General features: G+C 45.5%; 1 protein-coding gene across 4 annotated transcripts in view; it reads right to left on the bottom strand.

Annotated features, from left to right (window-relative positions):
* syngap1a (synaptic Ras GTPase activating protein 1a) overlaps positions 1-12,510 on the bottom strand; it is a 168,980-nt gene extending 156,470 nt beyond the window's left edge. For 2 of the 4 annotated variants that reach the window (XR_005130896.1, XR_005130897.1), the window contains exon 1: positions 12,311-12,504. Coding sequence is in view for 2 of the 4 variants with exons in the window: in XM_037542329.1 (XP_037398226.1) it covers positions 12,311-12,332 (22 nt within the window). In the remaining 2 variants the exon portion in view is untranslated. Of the gene's footprint in view, positions 1-12,310 lie in introns of all 4 variants that reach the window. The other 2 variants (XM_037542329.1, XM_037542331.1) reach the window with 2 other exon arrangements.
* Between the last annotated feature and the right edge of the window lie 3,611 nt (positions 12,511-16,121).

Below are 16,121 nucleotides of genomic sequence, written 5' to 3'. Positions count from 1 at the left end.
CTATTTAGAATGATTTTTTTTACTAAAGAACCCTTAAAGAACCATCTTTTGTATTAATACAAATTATTTTTATTCAACAGTTCACATCCTGGACTGCACTAAATCCAAATAAACAGGACTAATTCTACTTAGAAAAGCATATTGCGACATGTTGATGATGTAATTTATCATAATAACATGAGCCCCAATTTCCCAACATATCTACAAGCTGTTTAATGGTCAATCAGTCCACTCTGATTTTCTCTCAGTTCTTTTCCGATTCTGATATCTGATTAATCGCCCCATCGCCCAGACCTAGTCGAGTCTTCTCACATCGAAACAGACTGAACTTCAACAAGTCTGCAATAAACACAGTATGTTGGAAAGAGGCCTAATGTCAGAAATACTCCATCCATCCATCCATCCATCCATCCATTTTCTAAGCCGCTTCTCCATCAGGGTCGCAGGGGGGTGCTGGAGCCCATCCCAGCAGTCATCGGGCGGAAGGCAGGATACACCCTGGACAGGTCGCCAGTCCATCGCAGGGCAGAAATACTCAAACTGACATTTAATAAATTCACGCAGCACCGAACATAAATTGTGGTCACGTGTTTGTTTATCGCGCTAAAAACTATTTTTACAAGAGCAATAGGCAACAGCTCCTCCTGGCTCGTCCCGCATCGTTTCAAAATGAAAAGAATTTCAGTAAGGTCATCAAATTGGTCAGTGCAGTGCACCATTTTCAAGCCATTGTTCAATAAAAGTCAAGCCATCTATCTAACAATGTCTATGCTAAACAGTGCTGCTAACTAGGGGAGAGGACCCCAATGAAAAAGACCATAAGAACCTTTAGGACTAAGACTTGCTGGTTTTGCTTTCTCATACGAAATATGGGCAGATAGCAAGCACATATCGACAGTGGACCACTGTCCTCTTGCTATCAGGGTGGTTACCATTAGAGACCACTAGTTTTCTTTAGGATACCTTTAGATCCCAGCATCATTTTAAGCACCGTGTTCTACCCTTATGTATTTATATAACCTAGTGTTGATCTTAAATATTTCATTCATGTGGAAAAAATGTACACATTCAAATCAAATAAATTCAATTAGTCTTTAAGTGAAAACTTCAAGTCTCAACTTGGTATCATGCAACGATAATCAAGTGAGACTGAGGCGAAAAACAGACCAGAAGTTCATGAATACATAAATATAACATTTGAGTGTGCGTGTAAAGGAGCGAGAGTGAGAAGCACACAGGCAGAGCGAGGTAGTGAGCAAGCGAGCGAGTGTCCAGTCCATCCTGCAAACTGAACATTTGGTTAGCGCTAGCTGCTTCACCCACTTTAAGTTCCCTTTGTGACTGCAGCTAGCATTGGCACTTATAAGACTCCAACCCTCCAACTGGCCACAGCACTGATCTGTGCTGGTAAAGCGTCTACAGCTGAGATCAGGCCTGAGTTGAGGGCTTTGCTGCTACAGTCTATCTGAGCTGTCGATAACATGATATGAGTAGTGTACTGGTCTGGGAAAAAGCATGAGGGAAAAACATCTGTACAGCAATGCTAGTACATGCTATGGGATGCTAGTACACCTCTATGGTATACTATATACAATGCTAGTACATGCTATGGGATGCTAGTGATTCTGGTAGTATGTTAGTGCTAGAACTACAGCAATTCACATTAACATTTTTTGGCTGTTCTAGATTAAACACAGACATTTGCAGCTTGTAAAAGACCTTCAAAGTAGGGGTGGGTGATATGGCAAAAATATCACACACACACACACACACACACACACAACCTCTAAGCCACTTCTCCCTCTGGGTCGCGGGGGTGCTGGAGCCTATCCCAGCTGTCATTGGGCGAAAGGCAGGATACACCCTGGACAGTTCACCAGTCCATCGCAGGGCAAACAGACAGTCACTCACACCCAGGGGCAATTTTGCATGTCCAAACAGCCTGACTGCATGTCTTTGAACTGTGGGAGGAAACCGGAGAACCCGGAGAAAACCCAGGCAGACACGGGGAGAACATGCAAGAAAACCTTGTATCTCCAAAATGGTACCTTTACAGGAGAAGGCAAAAACACACTTTACTTTTAATGTAAGTCAATGGAACCAGACGTTTTTCCAAGTCATTTTGGGTCGTTTCTTTTGGACCATTCATCATGAAATTTACAATCAATGTAAATGGCAACAGGCATTTTCAAACTATACCAAAAACTGAAAAATCAGTGGAGGTACGAGGTTTTCATCTGACAACAGCGATATATGACAGGAGTATCTATTAGCAGACGAGTGTATTATTACATTTGGGAAAAGCCTGGGAATTTATCTTTGACTATAAAATGCACTCACACTCCTCTGAATATTGATGTAATTCATTATAAGCATTTCTGGCATTCCAGAATGGATGCAGTTCAAATCACAGTCTTGACATCAATCTAGACATGGCAGGAAAAAAAGCATGAGGAAGTAACAGCAAGAGGAACCATGAAGGTCGTCACAAGGAAGAAGGTCTGAGAGAAGCCAAGACTCAAACGGAGGGTCCAGTCATCAGAGGCCACGACACCGCAGACCTCAGACCTCATTAAACACACCTGATTCAGCTCATCATCTTATTCGCAAAGCCTTCATGAACTGATTTCAGGGGTCAGATTAGGGAAAAACACTAATCTCCACAGCACTTTGGCCTGGAAGGTCCCAGTTTGACATGCCTGCTCTAGAGGAAGAAGCACTCAGAGAAACCAAGATTCAGGAGAGTGGAATTCACCATGCTGTGAAATTGGTGAATTGCCCTTTTTTGGGGGCATGGGTTGTGTAATTTATAATTTTCTCCAATTTTGTCCAATTCTACCTGCTAGCGGGTGCCCTCAAATCACACAATACCACCAGTGCTGCGAGGGTGAAGGTTAGCACATGCTGGAGAAGGAGGGCCATCCTGCCCACCCAGAGTCTCTCCCTGTCCAAGAAAGGCAACTACTGGTCACATGTGGCTCTAGCATGGGAAAAGAACTCATGATCTCTTGTTGAAAGTGCCAGAACTGTTGAGCTGCACCATAACTGTAAAACATCTTCGCATACCATCAGGTTACATCGAGTCTTGATTCCCACTGGGCTGAACTTTCTGTGTGTGATTATCACAGTGGAGAAAGGCCTAATGCAGGTAACCCGTCCTCACTACAGTATGCCTAAAAATCTAATCTGGCCATATAATCCCGAGTTCCACACCTCCTGAATTAAAACCACAGCAAACAGCTTCAGCTTCTCTCAGACACAATTCATTAAGCAGGGCATATTGATCCAAACTGCCATTACTCTATTATTTACAGCACTGTATAACACTGTAATCCATCTCTTGTGTACACAGTACACCATATCAGGAAAGGACAATGGCCGAAGGCAACGTTTAAGACTAATAAAAGTGAATGAATGTGTTAACAGTGGGATGAAATATCAGCACGTTAGATCGACTCTCTGGAACTTGTGTTCTTGGTAGCGAATGCACTGCAAAAAATGAATTTAATATGTTTTTAAGGTCATTAGAAGTTTGGCAACAAACACAGATTTGACAAAAATGTCTAACATTTGATTTAACACTATGAATGTAAAGCACCCCAAAGCCAACAGTGTCGAGTTTGTGTAGCCCATCAACAGAGACAGCCAAAGAGAACCCCACCAGAATCAAAGTGTTCTGACGAAATCACAGGCAAGACGTGAAAATAACGATCTCCCCTCAAACCGGGGTTTAGATGGACAATCTTACAGGGGAATTCCACCAAACTTTCAAAGTTTCTGCATAATATTGTTGTTGAGATGTAAACAAAGCCATTCAGCATGGTTTACAATGGCTCACTGTAGAGAAACCTACAGACTTGGATTTCTTTACAGTGGTTAGGATGAGACCCAGATGTCACAATGTCTACAAAACAAATACAGCCATTTTATTTACTATCCAAAACCACCAAAGAAACGTCTTTATGTGAGCTATTCTGCCTTATAACGCTCTGCCTGTACCTCTCCACAGCTTATTTATAGCAACTTCATGTAATAGCTGTCTGTGAGGGAGCTTTCAGAAGTATTAAACGCTTCAGACGCCTGGTTCCTATCACCACCACTCTAAACAACAAAGAAATTTGGAAGAATTAGTGGAATTCCCTTATAAAAGGGATAAAGGGGCAAAAATGGCAAGTAAACCTTTTTTTGTTGTAATGTTGCCTATTTGTTGCCTATTAAAATCCATCTAATGATGCATCTTACAGGTGGGAGGACCTTTGGGGATGATTTCTGGGGGATTTTTGGCAGTCATATTTAACTGACACTGCAGAAGTTCCTGTTGGTTGTATGCATTTGTGCAATGCATTCTGGGAATTGTAGTGCGAGAACGATGGTCAACGGAAACATGAATACACTGATGAGGCTGAGGTTGTAATGATGCTCAGTAAATGACATATTAAACTTTAGTTTCAGGCCAGAATGCTTTGTTAAAGTAACAATTAGAAGAAAAATGTCATTCACACAGTTTTCTCCACACCGTAAATACAACTGATCAGCCAAGACATTTGATATCGGAATTATGCTTCTTACTTTTTTGCACTACAGCTATGAGCTTAATGTGTCTAACAAGTGGCAGAAGCTTATACCCCACCAAATAGCATGGTGTAAACTGCATGCCTTACTCCGGACACGCTTGCCTCAAACTGCGCTGAGTCGTTCAGTAATCTCCAACAGGCCTGCTGGCACTGCATGACTCACTGTAATCTCTAAAAATGGCTATAAGTACATCATATAGGTAACAAAAGCAGCAGCAACCTCAATGATCAAACATACAGAAACATATATACAGCAATCAGGCATAACATTCTGACCTCCTCCTTGTTTCTACACTCACTGTCCACTTCATCAGCTCCACTTACTGTATAGCTGCACTTTGTAGTTCTACAGTTACAGACTGTAGTCCATCTGTTTCTCTGATACTCTGTTACCCTGTTCTTCAGTGGTCAGGACCCCCAGGGACCCTCACAGAGCAGGTACTATTTGGGTGGTGGGTCATTCTCAGCACTGCAGTGACACTGACGTGGTGGTGGTGTGTTAGTGTGTGTTGTGCTGGTACGAGTGGATCAGACATTTTTAAACACTGTGTCCACTCACTGTCCACTCTATTAGACACTCCGACCTTGTCAGTCCACTTTGTAGATCTAAAGTCAGAGGTTTGTGTCGGTCATCCTCTAGTCCTTCATCAGTGTCCACAGGACGCTGCTGGCTGGATCTTTTTAGTTGGTGGACTGTTCTCAGTCCAGCAGTGACACGGACATGCACAGCAGCACTGCTGTGTCTGATCCACTCAGACCAGCGCAACACAACCTCTAATTATAGAACTACAAGTGCATCTATATGGTAAGTGGAGCTGATCAAATGGACAATGAGCGTAGAAACAAGGAGGTGGTCATAGTGTTATGCCTGATCAGTGTATATATATATATATATATATATATATATATATATATATATATATATATATATACACACATATACATATATATAATAACATATGGACAACAGACACTTCTTGGCTAATTAACTCCAGTCTGTTTAAGGGAAAAATTCCATTTGCGCTGCAGTACAGTACCATCGTAGTTCCAACAAGACCACTACTGCAGAACTGTACCATGAAGAGTGCGAAGGCTGTACGAAGGCTGATGAATTCCTAATGACCCACCTGCTGCTTGCTCATTGTCTGTAAATGATTTATGAGAATCCTATAATAAGCCAAGCGATATCTTACATACAGCTCTTCTAATACAACACGTTCCTGCTCAATTTCTGTCACGTCAATTCAATCGCTAGAGAGTCCAATCCAGCGTTTGGAGAGCCAATCTTGCCGTCATAAATCATTCACGAAATCCGCATGTTTAATATATGGAAGCATTTGGCAAACTGAACTGTAGCACATGCAGCCTTGAGTACAAAGTACTTATGGCCAAAAACGAATCTGACGCCATAACGTCATTGCACATAATCAAAACTCTGTCTCTGAGACAGAGACAGAAAGACTTCACATTCATGTAACTGGAATATCAGGTAACTGAGGCTGCCCAGGTACTGGCCCGACCGAACCTAGGGCTCTACTTCATTTCCCATCCGTTTGTGAACTGGAACTGTCAAAATAACCACGATAACCACATTAACGTCGTCTCTTGCTCATTTTATGCCACTCCAAACCATTTCATTTGGCTAAGTTAGCTCGCTTGCTTGCTAGCTGGCTTCTTTTGTTGTCTAAACCAGCCTGTACCTCTTGAAACGATATACTGCCCACACACGTTCACAGAATTGACCATATTCCCACAGATTCGTGTGAGGTCAGGGAACGCTTACCATTTTTATCTCTTTAGTGAAAAATATGAGCGAAAACTCAAATGCTAGTCGCGTTAGCATTAGCAGCACAGACGCATTAGCTCCTTAACAGGGCTGGGTGTCCGTTACTCGTCGCTCCTCCCAATTCTGAAGGCTGGTTTTTGCTTCTGGGTGGTAAATAACAGTTTTAAACTTCCCTTTACGGTCAGAATACGACAAACGCTCACCAAACAGTGGAACATTTCACAAATCTGTCCTGGGATAGTGGGAGAAAGATTTGTTTTTGTCATAATTTAAGAAAGAAAATTCTTTTTAGCTGCTTGGTGAGTGCTAGGCTATCTGGTTACAAGGGCTAAACGGTTTAGTTTCTCAGGAACGTTAGTGTAGGAACGTTAGCTGGCTCGGCAGGTCAGTGATGGATCACACCGCCTTGCTGCCATCACTCCTACCACAGCTTTTCACAGAGCTCAGACACCAGCTAGCACACGTCTGGGGTCCTCTATTCTAGGAGGGGTGAACTGCAAAATATCTGAATGATAATACTAATACTGAATATTTCAGACTAATACTGAAATATGACTGAGCGCTGTAACGCAGCGTCGTAACCGTGCGGAGCAGACGTGAAGTAATGCGGATAAAGCTTGTCGGGATGTTAGGGTAAAGTGACTTTGCTGGCCGGTACAGTTACGACACTAATCCCATTGCTCGTCACAGAGAACAGATCGCCCATCGCTCCACTCAGGGAATGTACAACGCATAATCTCAGCGGAGCTCATTCTAGGCCCATATCATTTTTAAGCAACTGGTCATGGACCTGCGTAAATCTTTATATAACTGGCCCTAGACTGTCATAATTTTCATATGACTGGTCCCAGACCATCATAATCTTTACACAACTGGTTTTAGACCATCATAATCTTCACATAACTGATCATAGACTATCATAATCTTCACATAACTGGTCCTAGACCATCGTAATCTTCACATAACTGGTCCTAGACCATCGTAATCATCACATAACTGGTCCTAGACCATCGTAATCTTCACATAACTGGTCCTAGACCATCGTAATCATCACATAACTGGTCCTAGATCATCATAATCTTAATGTAACTGGTCCTAGACCATCATAATCTTCAAATAATCTGAATAACCAGCCCTAGATCTGCATTAGCTTTGTGGGCCTAGACCTACATAACCTTTACATAACTGGTACTAGAATGATCTTTATTTAACTGGTTGTACACCTCCAAAATCATGGTGTAACATCCTGGACCCTCACAATCTTCATATTACCGGTCCTACACTTCCAGATCTTCCACCTGGAAAGCACTTAGCTTTAGAGGGTCAAAAAAATCCTGCCCTCTACAGCCTATAACAATCCTGGAATCCCTATGTTTAGCTTCTCTAATTCAACATAAAAACAGATCCAGCACATTTCTCATCATATTTGTGACTTCAGTTCAATTACTACGCAAAACAAAACCAATCGTTGAATTCGACCCGTCCTGGTTGTAGCAGCACATGACTGCAGTCTCACAGCTGAGAGGGAACTTTACGTTGTGCTCCGTGAACTGACTTAACCCCTTAAACTCTAAGAACCCCATTCCTCACTCGCTCACAGCTGACGTAACTGCATAACTTATCCGTCTCATAGTAGTTCCTGAATAATTTATGTTGGATGCTGGATAAGAAGCCTTAAGACTCATAGCTGAAGGACTGAAGAGCTGAAGGGTTTAAATCTCCATCACCTAAAGACTGAAGAGAATCTGAAAAAGCATACAGGCCCCACGATGGCACGACAACAGGGGCTGCTCTGCCCACACGCCGGCATTCATTTGTATGATTTACTCTCTCTGCTCTGCTCCATTGTCCTGCAGAGAGAGTGAATGCAGGAAAATGACCTCGACATTTGGACTGAAGTGGCCGCTTTTCTGTACTCGTTTCACAGAGCGTGTGTAAATCCCTCCATCTCTCACTTTACTCCCTCTCTTACCCCTACATCCTTCCCTCCCTAATTTCCCTCTCTCCATCTTTCTTTTTCCCCCTTCATCCTTCCCTCCCTCGCTCCCTCCCTCCCTTAACACTTCATCCCTCTCACCCTCCCTCCCTCTCTCCCTCCCTCTCTTACCCCTTCATCCCTCCCTCCTTTCACTCTCTCTCCATCTTTCTTTTTCCCTTCATCCCTCACTCTCTCTTTACTCCATCTCTTACCCCTTCATCCTTCCCTCCCTCCCTCCCTCCTTTCCCTCTCTCCATCATTCTTTTTCCCCCTTCATCCTTCCCTCCCTCGCTCCCTCCCTCCCTTAACACTTCATCCCTCGCTCCCTCCCTCCCTCTCTCTCTCCCTCCCTCTCTTACCCCTTCATCCCTCCCTCCTTTCACTCTCTCCATCTTTCTTTTTCCCCTTCATCCTTCCCTCCCTCACTCCCTCCCTCCCTTAACACTTCATCCCTCCCTCCCTCTTACCCCTTCATCCCTGCCTCCTTTCACTCTCTCTCCATCTTTCTTTTTCCCTTCATCCCTCACTCTCTCTTTACTCCATCTCTTACCCCTTCATCCTTCCCTCCCTCCCTCCTTCCCTCCTTTCCCTCTCTCCATCTTTCTTTTTCCCCTTCATCCTTCCCTCCCTCGCTCCCTCCCTCCCTTAACACTTCATCCCTCGCTCCCTCCCTCCCTCTCACTCTCCCTCCCTCTCTTACCCCTTCATCCCTCCCTCCTTTCACTCTCTCTCCATCTTTCTTTTTCCCTTCATCCCTCACTCTCTTTACTCCATCTCTTACCCCTTCATCCTTCCCTCCCTCCCTCCCTCTCTCCCTCCTCTCTTACCCCTTCATCCCTCCCTCCTTTCACTCTCTCTCCATCTTTCTTTTTCCCTTCATCCCTCACTCTCTCTTTACTCCATCTCTTACCCCTTCATCCTTCCCTCCCTCCCTCCCTCCTTTCCCTCTCTCCATCTTTCTTTTTCCCCATTCATCCTTCCCTCCCTCGCTCCCTCCCTCCCTTAACACTTCATCCCGCGCTCCCTCCCTCCCTCTCTCTCTCCCTCCCTTACCCCTTCATCCCTCCCTCCTTTCCCTCTCTCTCCATCTTTCTCTCTTTTCCCCTCTTTCTCTTTATCCATCTCTTCATTCTTCCCTCCCTTGCTCACTCCCTCCCTTAACCCTTTCATCCCTCACTCTCACCCCTTCATCCTTCCCTCCCTCACTCCTTCCCTCCTTTCCCTCTTTTCCCCTCTCTTTCTCTTTATCCATCCTTCCTCTCTTCCTTCTTCCCTCCCTCGCTCCCTCCCTCTTAACCCTTCATCCCTCCCTCCCTCGCTCCCTTAACCCTTCATCCCTCGCTCCCTCCCTCCCTTAACCCTTTCATCCCTCACTCTCACCCCTTCATCCTTCCCTCCCTCACTCCTTCCCTCCTTTCCATTTCTCCATCTTTCTCTCTTTTCCCCTTTCTTTCTCTTTATCCATCTCTTCCTCTCTTCCTTCTTCCCTCCCTCTCTTAACCCTTCATCCCTCCCTCCCTCGCTCCCTCCCTTAACCCTTCATCCCTCGCTCCCTCCCTCTCTCTCTTACACCTTCATCCCTCCCTCCTTTCCCTCTCTCTCTCCATATTTCTCTTTTACCCTTCATCGCTCACTCTCTCTCTTTACTCCCTCTCTTACCCCTTCATCCTTCTCTCCCTCACTCCCTCCCTCCTTCCCCTCTCTCTCCATCTTTCTTTCTCTCTATCCATCTCTTCCTCTCTTCCTTTTTCCCTCTTTCCCTTCATCCCTCCATCTCTATCTCTCTTTCCCCCCTTTCCCCCTTTCCTCCTCTCTTCCTTTTCCCTTTCTCTTTCCCTTCATCCCTCTGTCCTTCTCTTTCTGTCTTCCCCTCTCTTTCTCTTCAATTATCTCTCCCTCTCTCGTCCTTCTTCCCTTCATCCGTCTTTCTCTTTCCGTCTTCTCCTTTCTCTTTATTCATCTCTCCCTCTCTTTCTTCTTCCATCTCTCTGTCTCTCTTGGTCCTTTCATCCCTCCCTCCTTCTCTCTCTCTTCTGTCTTTTCCCCTGTTTATTCATCCATCCCTCCCTCTCTCTTCATTTTCCCTTTTTCTTTCCCTTCATCTGTCTTTTTCTCTCTCCCTCTCTTATTCCCTTCATTCCTCCCTCCTTCTCTCTCTTTCTCTCTATTAATCCATCCCTCGATCTATTTCTTACTACTTCCCTCTTCTCTCTCCCTCTTTCCCCTTCATTCTTCCCATCTTCTCTCTCTTTCTACTTTGCTCTTCCGTCCTTCTCTCTTCCTTTTCTGTTTCTCTTTCCCTCTTATTCTCTCTTTCCCTTCATCCCTCCATCCTTCTCTCTTTCTACTTCTCTCTATTTCCCATCATCCTTCCATCCTTCTCTCTTCCTTTTCCGTTTCTCTTTCCGTCTTATTCTCTTTCCCTTTGCTGTCTATTCATCCATCCCTCCCTCTCTCTTCCTACTTCCCTCTCCCTATTTCTTTCTTTTCCCCCTGTCTTTCCCTCTTATCCTTCTCCCTCTCTCTCTCTCTCTCTCTCTCTTTCCTTTCATCCCTCCCTCCTTCTCTCTTTCTACTTCTCTCCATTTCCCTTCATCCTTCCGTCCTTCTCTCTTCCTTTTCCGTTTCTCTTTCCGTCTTATTCTCTCTTTCCCTTCATCCCTCCCTCCTTCTCTCTCTCTCTCTTTCCTTTTGCTGTCTATTCATCCATCTTTCCCTCTCTTCCTAATTCCCTCCATTTCCCTTCATCCTTCCATCCTTCTCTCTTCCTTTTCCATTTCTCTTTTCCTCTTATTCTCTTTCCCTTTGCTCTCTATTCATCCATCCCTCCCTCTCTCTTCCTACTTCCCTCTCCCTATTTCTTTCTTTTCCCCCTGTCTTTCCCTCTTCTCCTCCTCCCTCTCTCTCTCTCTCTCTCTCTCTCTCTCTCTCTCTCTCTCTCTCTCTCTCTCTGTCTCTCTCTCTCAGAGCTAGGCCCACCTCTACCTTCTACTATTGGATCATTTCAGCTTCTATAAATACACTGTTTGTACTGTCACGGCCCTCGAGCACCGCAACTCCACGAGCCGGTGGAGATTCAGGGATTCATCCCTGTTCTTATCTGATGTTTGTTGCTCGCTGAGCTGAGTGACGCTGTCATGCGGTGAAGTATTACAGTTACAACACACATTATAACGATTTTACAGTTTCTCACACTCAGAAAGCTCAGTGACCATCATCTACTGAAGACTGCCTCCCTCTCTCTCTCTCTCTCTCTCTCTCTCTCAGTCACAACAGGTAATATGGCTGTCATTCATTTGACTAGAGCTTGACCAGAGCCTCATCGCGCGCGCACTGATGGACGCCGTTTTCTCACGACAGCAACAAAACCCAGCGTGTGGTGATGAGAGCGAGTAGATGCAGAGCACGAACTGCGCCAAGCAAAAGACGGAGAGACACAGTAAAGGCATAGAGAGAGAGGAGAGAGAGACAGAGAGAGACAGAGAGAGAGAGAGAGAGAGAGAGAGAGAGAGAGAGAGAAAGAGACGAGGAGAGAGACACACAGAGAGAGAGAGAGACAGAGAGAGAGAAAGAGAGAGAGAAAGAGAAGAGGAGAGAGACACAGAGAGAGAGAGAGAGACAGAGAGAGAGAGAAAGAGAGAGAGACAGAGAGAAAGAGAGAGACAGAGAGAAAGAGAGACAGAGAGATGGAGAGAGAGAGAGATGGAGAGAGAGAGAGAGACAGAGAGAGAGAGAGAGAGAGAGAGAGACACAGAGAGAGAGACAGAGAGAGAGAGAGAGAGAGAGAGAGAGAGAGAAAGAGAGAGACACAGAGAGAGAGAGAGAGACACAGAGCGAGAGAGAGAGACAGAGAGAGAGACACAGAGAAAGAGAGAGAGAGACACAGAGAGAGAGAAAGAGAGAGAGAGACACAGAGAAAGAGAGAGAGAGACACAGAGAAAGAGAGAGAGAGAATACATGTTCGCCTCTTACCTTGTGAAGACACATAGGACATGATCCAACGGCATCGACCTTACCGGCTAACCTGACGGTACTTTCTGAGAAGTGGCATCCGGGCTACAAGCACAGCCACATCGGCGCTGAGCGCGAGCATGTAGGCGGCTCGGCCAGCCTGCAGAAAATGCCCCATGTCGGCACGTGACACACGCGCACGCACGCACATATACACACACACACGCGCGCGCGCGCACACTCTCACACACACACACACACACACACTCACATGCATACACAAACATACACGCACACGCGCACGCTTAGGCGCACGGACGCGCGCACGCTCACGATCGAAACCAAGCACGCGCGCACGCGGTCAGTCCAGATAAGACAAAAAAAGAAATACGAAAAAAAAAACGATAACTACTGAACTGAAAGTGCTGCTGTTAGAAAGGAAGACAGAGAGAGGATGGGTACTGAGGGGGGGGGGGGTGAGGGGGGGTGTGAGAGAGAGGGGGGGGCAGAGTGAGCGAGAGAGAGAGAGAGAGAGAGAGAGAGACAGAGAGAGAGAGAGGAGGGGGGAAAGAGAGAGAGCAGGGAGGGGGAAAAGGAGAGAGAGAGGAGGGAGGGGGAAAAGGAGAGAGAGAGGAGGGAGGGGGAAAAGAAGGAGAGAGAGAGATGCGAGGGAGGGGGAAAAGAAGGAGAGAGAGAGAGAGGTGCGAGGGAGGGGGCGAAGAGAATGAGAGAGCGAGAGGAGGGAGGGAGGAGGGAGAATGAGAGAAGGACGCAAAGGAGAGAGATGGACTGGGTGAGGGAGGGGAAGAGAAGGAGGGAGAGAGGAAGAGAAGAAGAAAGATTGAGTGACGGAGTGAAGGAGACAGAGGAGGAGAGAAGAGTGAGGGAGGCACATGGAAGAGAAGGAGAGAGATGGAGTGGGGGGAAATGGGAGTGAGGGAGGGAGGAATGAGGAAGAGAAGGAGAGATAGGAGTGATGTGGAGAAAGAGGACTACAGAGTGGAGTGTGGGGGTAGAGAAGGAGAGAGGAAGAGAGGAGGGGAAGAGAGGGAAAGAGATGAGTGAGGGAGGGAAAAGAAGGAGAGAGATGGAGTAGAGGAGGGAGAGAAGGAGGCGGAGGGGGAGAGAAGAGTGAGGGAGGAACAGGGAAAAGAAGAGAGATGGATTGGGGAAGAGGGGAGGGAGAGAAGGAGAAGGAAGAAATGGGAAAGAAGGAGAGAGAGGAGTGATGGAGGGGGAAGAGGAGGACAGAGAGGAGTGAGGGGGAGAGAAGGAGGAAGAGGAGGGGAAAAGAGGGAAAGAGATGAGTGAGTGAGTGGGGAAAAGTAGGAGAGAGATGGAATGAGGGAGGGACAGAGGAAGAGAAGGAGAGAGGAGCGTGGGAGGGGGAAGAGAAGGAGAGAGGGAAGGAGAAAAGGAGAGAGACTGAGAGTCGGGGAGGCAAGTACTGGTTTTTGTCCTTGACCCGTTCATACAGAGATGTCTCCAGATTCTCTGAGTCTTAATGATAGTTTGTACTGCAGACGATGAAAATCAGGCAAGGAGTAGAGGTCGTAAAGGTGGATGACTTCAAATATCTTGGGTCAACCATCCAGAGCAATGGACAGTGTAGAAAAGAGGTGAGGAAGAGGGTGCAGGCAGGATGGAGTGGGTGGAGACGGGTGTCAGGGCTGATGTGTGACAGAAGGATAGCAGCAAGAGTGAAAGGGAAGGTTTACAAGACAGTAGTGGTCCTGCTATGATGTACGGTTTGGAGACTGTGGCTCTGTCTAAAAGACAGGAGGCTGAGCTGGAGGTGGCGGAGATGAAGATGCTAAGATTTTCGTTGGGAGTGACAAGACTGGACAAGATTAGAAATGAGCAGATCAGAGGGACAGTGAAGGTGGAGCAGTTTGGAGATAAAGCCAGAGAGGCCAGGTTGAGATGGTTTGGACATGTGTTGAGGAGGAATAGTGAATATATTGATCAAAGAATGTTGGAGATGGAGCAGCCGGGTAGAAGGAGAAGAGGTAGACCTCAGAGAAGGTTTATGGATGTATTGAAGGTGGACATGGAGATGGTTGGTGTTGGTGTTCGGAAGTGGGGTTATAATTACAGGTTATAATTAAAATGTGAAATACACCGTTAAAGCACCAACCGAGAACTGGATCAGTGAGTCGCTGATCTGAGTAGAACTGGGTTTACTAACTCAGAGCTTTGGAAAAGGTGCATCTTGCATCATATATACTTCACCCCATACCTAAGATACAGTATTCGTACTTTGGTGACATAAAGACAAAATTAAAAGCACTTTTATTTTTGATTGCCGACAAGTCGGTTCTGGTTTCCAGTGACCATATGGACATTGTTTCTCCAGAATACTCTGTCTTCTGTTTGGCTTCTCAGGCTTGTTATTGGCTGCTTCATGATTCCTCTGTTTATCTTCTTCCATCTTGTTGTTGGCCGTCCTCTTCCTCTTTTGCCTTCGACTGTTCCAAGCAAAGTTGGCTTTTTCAATGAATTGCTTCTTCTCAGAATATGTACAAAATGAGAGCTTCAGTTTGGTCATCTCAGTTTCACGTGAGAGGCTTGATTTGGTTTCTTTGCCCACTAGAGTCAAAGCATCATTACTCTTCCTGAAGTAGAATGAGTCGTACTGAAGGGTTCAGTGGAGTTAAACATGCCGCTGTCATCGGCCCCTTTATGAAATTTCTGTCCGGCTAGATCTGCTCCAGACGCAAACTCACAGAGCAGGGCTATGTAGCGTGTGAATATCATCTATGCTTCACTGCATCATTTACTACAGAGTACCAAAGTGCCTCTGGAAGCAACATCAACACAAGAACTGCATCAGGAGCTTAATGAAGATGTTTCCATGGCCAAGCAGCTGCACACAAGCCTAAGATCACTATGTGCAATGCCAAGTGTCGGCTGGAGTGGTGTAAGTACATCGGCACTGGACGGTTGAGTCTGATGTGTGAATCTGGTTTGGCGGAGGCCAATAGAACACTATCTACTGGAATGCATAGTGCTGACAGTAAAGTTTGGTGGAGGAGGGATAATGGGCTGCGGCTATTTTTCAGGCCCCTTAATTCCAGTGAACATGAATATAAATACAGTTGGTAAAACATTAACCTTTTCAACTCCTTGAGCCCACCAGTGGTTCAAGAGGCACTTTTTCATGTTCTTCATAACTTTCATATTTCATAAGCTCCATTCAAAAGGTGGGTGTCGTTTGAGGCTGTAACTGCCTTCTTTCCAGTCAAATACATGGTGGTGTAATTTTAAACCCTTATAATAAAAGAAGCTAAACTCTACTGAAAGACGACCCATTTTTCCACAATTCTGGGCTATAAACTATAAACAGATGGCATCTCTTCAGTGATCTGCTCTGGAAGAATGATTTTTATAAAATAATGCAAAGAGTGTGTGAGATTTTTGGCTTTCACAAGTAAATTGTAAGGATATAGCAACATGTCTATGATCATAAAACACATTTTCTGTTAATTTGATGGGAACTTTTACCAAAAAAATTATAAATAAATAAAATAAAAATGTACATTTATTTCATGCAGTTACTGAATAATTTGACTTACGATTTGGTCACGTAAATTCAGACGGACAAACCAAAATATGCCCTGGTCAGTAAGAGGTTTTTGAACCTGTAGGGGCAGCACAGAAGGGTCACAGCAAGAAAGGCCTGCGTTCGAGTCCCCGGCCGGGCGACCAAGGTCCTGTGTGGAGTTTGCATGTTCCCCTGTGTCTGCGTGGGTTTCCTCCTACAGTCTGATTGAACATGCTAAACTGCCCATAGGTGAGATTGTGTGTCTGCCCTGCGATGGACTTGCAACCT

Source organism: Pygocentrus nattereri, chromosome 11, assembly GCF_015220715.1.
Source record: "Pygocentrus nattereri isolate fPygNat1 chromosome 11, fPygNat1.pri, whole genome shotgun sequence".
NCBI classification, from domain to species: Eukaryota; Metazoa; Chordata; class Actinopteri; order Characiformes; family Serrasalmidae; genus Pygocentrus; species Pygocentrus nattereri.
The sequence above is the reverse complement of the archived record's forward strand: the minus strand, read 5'-3'. Positions and strand labels throughout refer to the sequence as shown.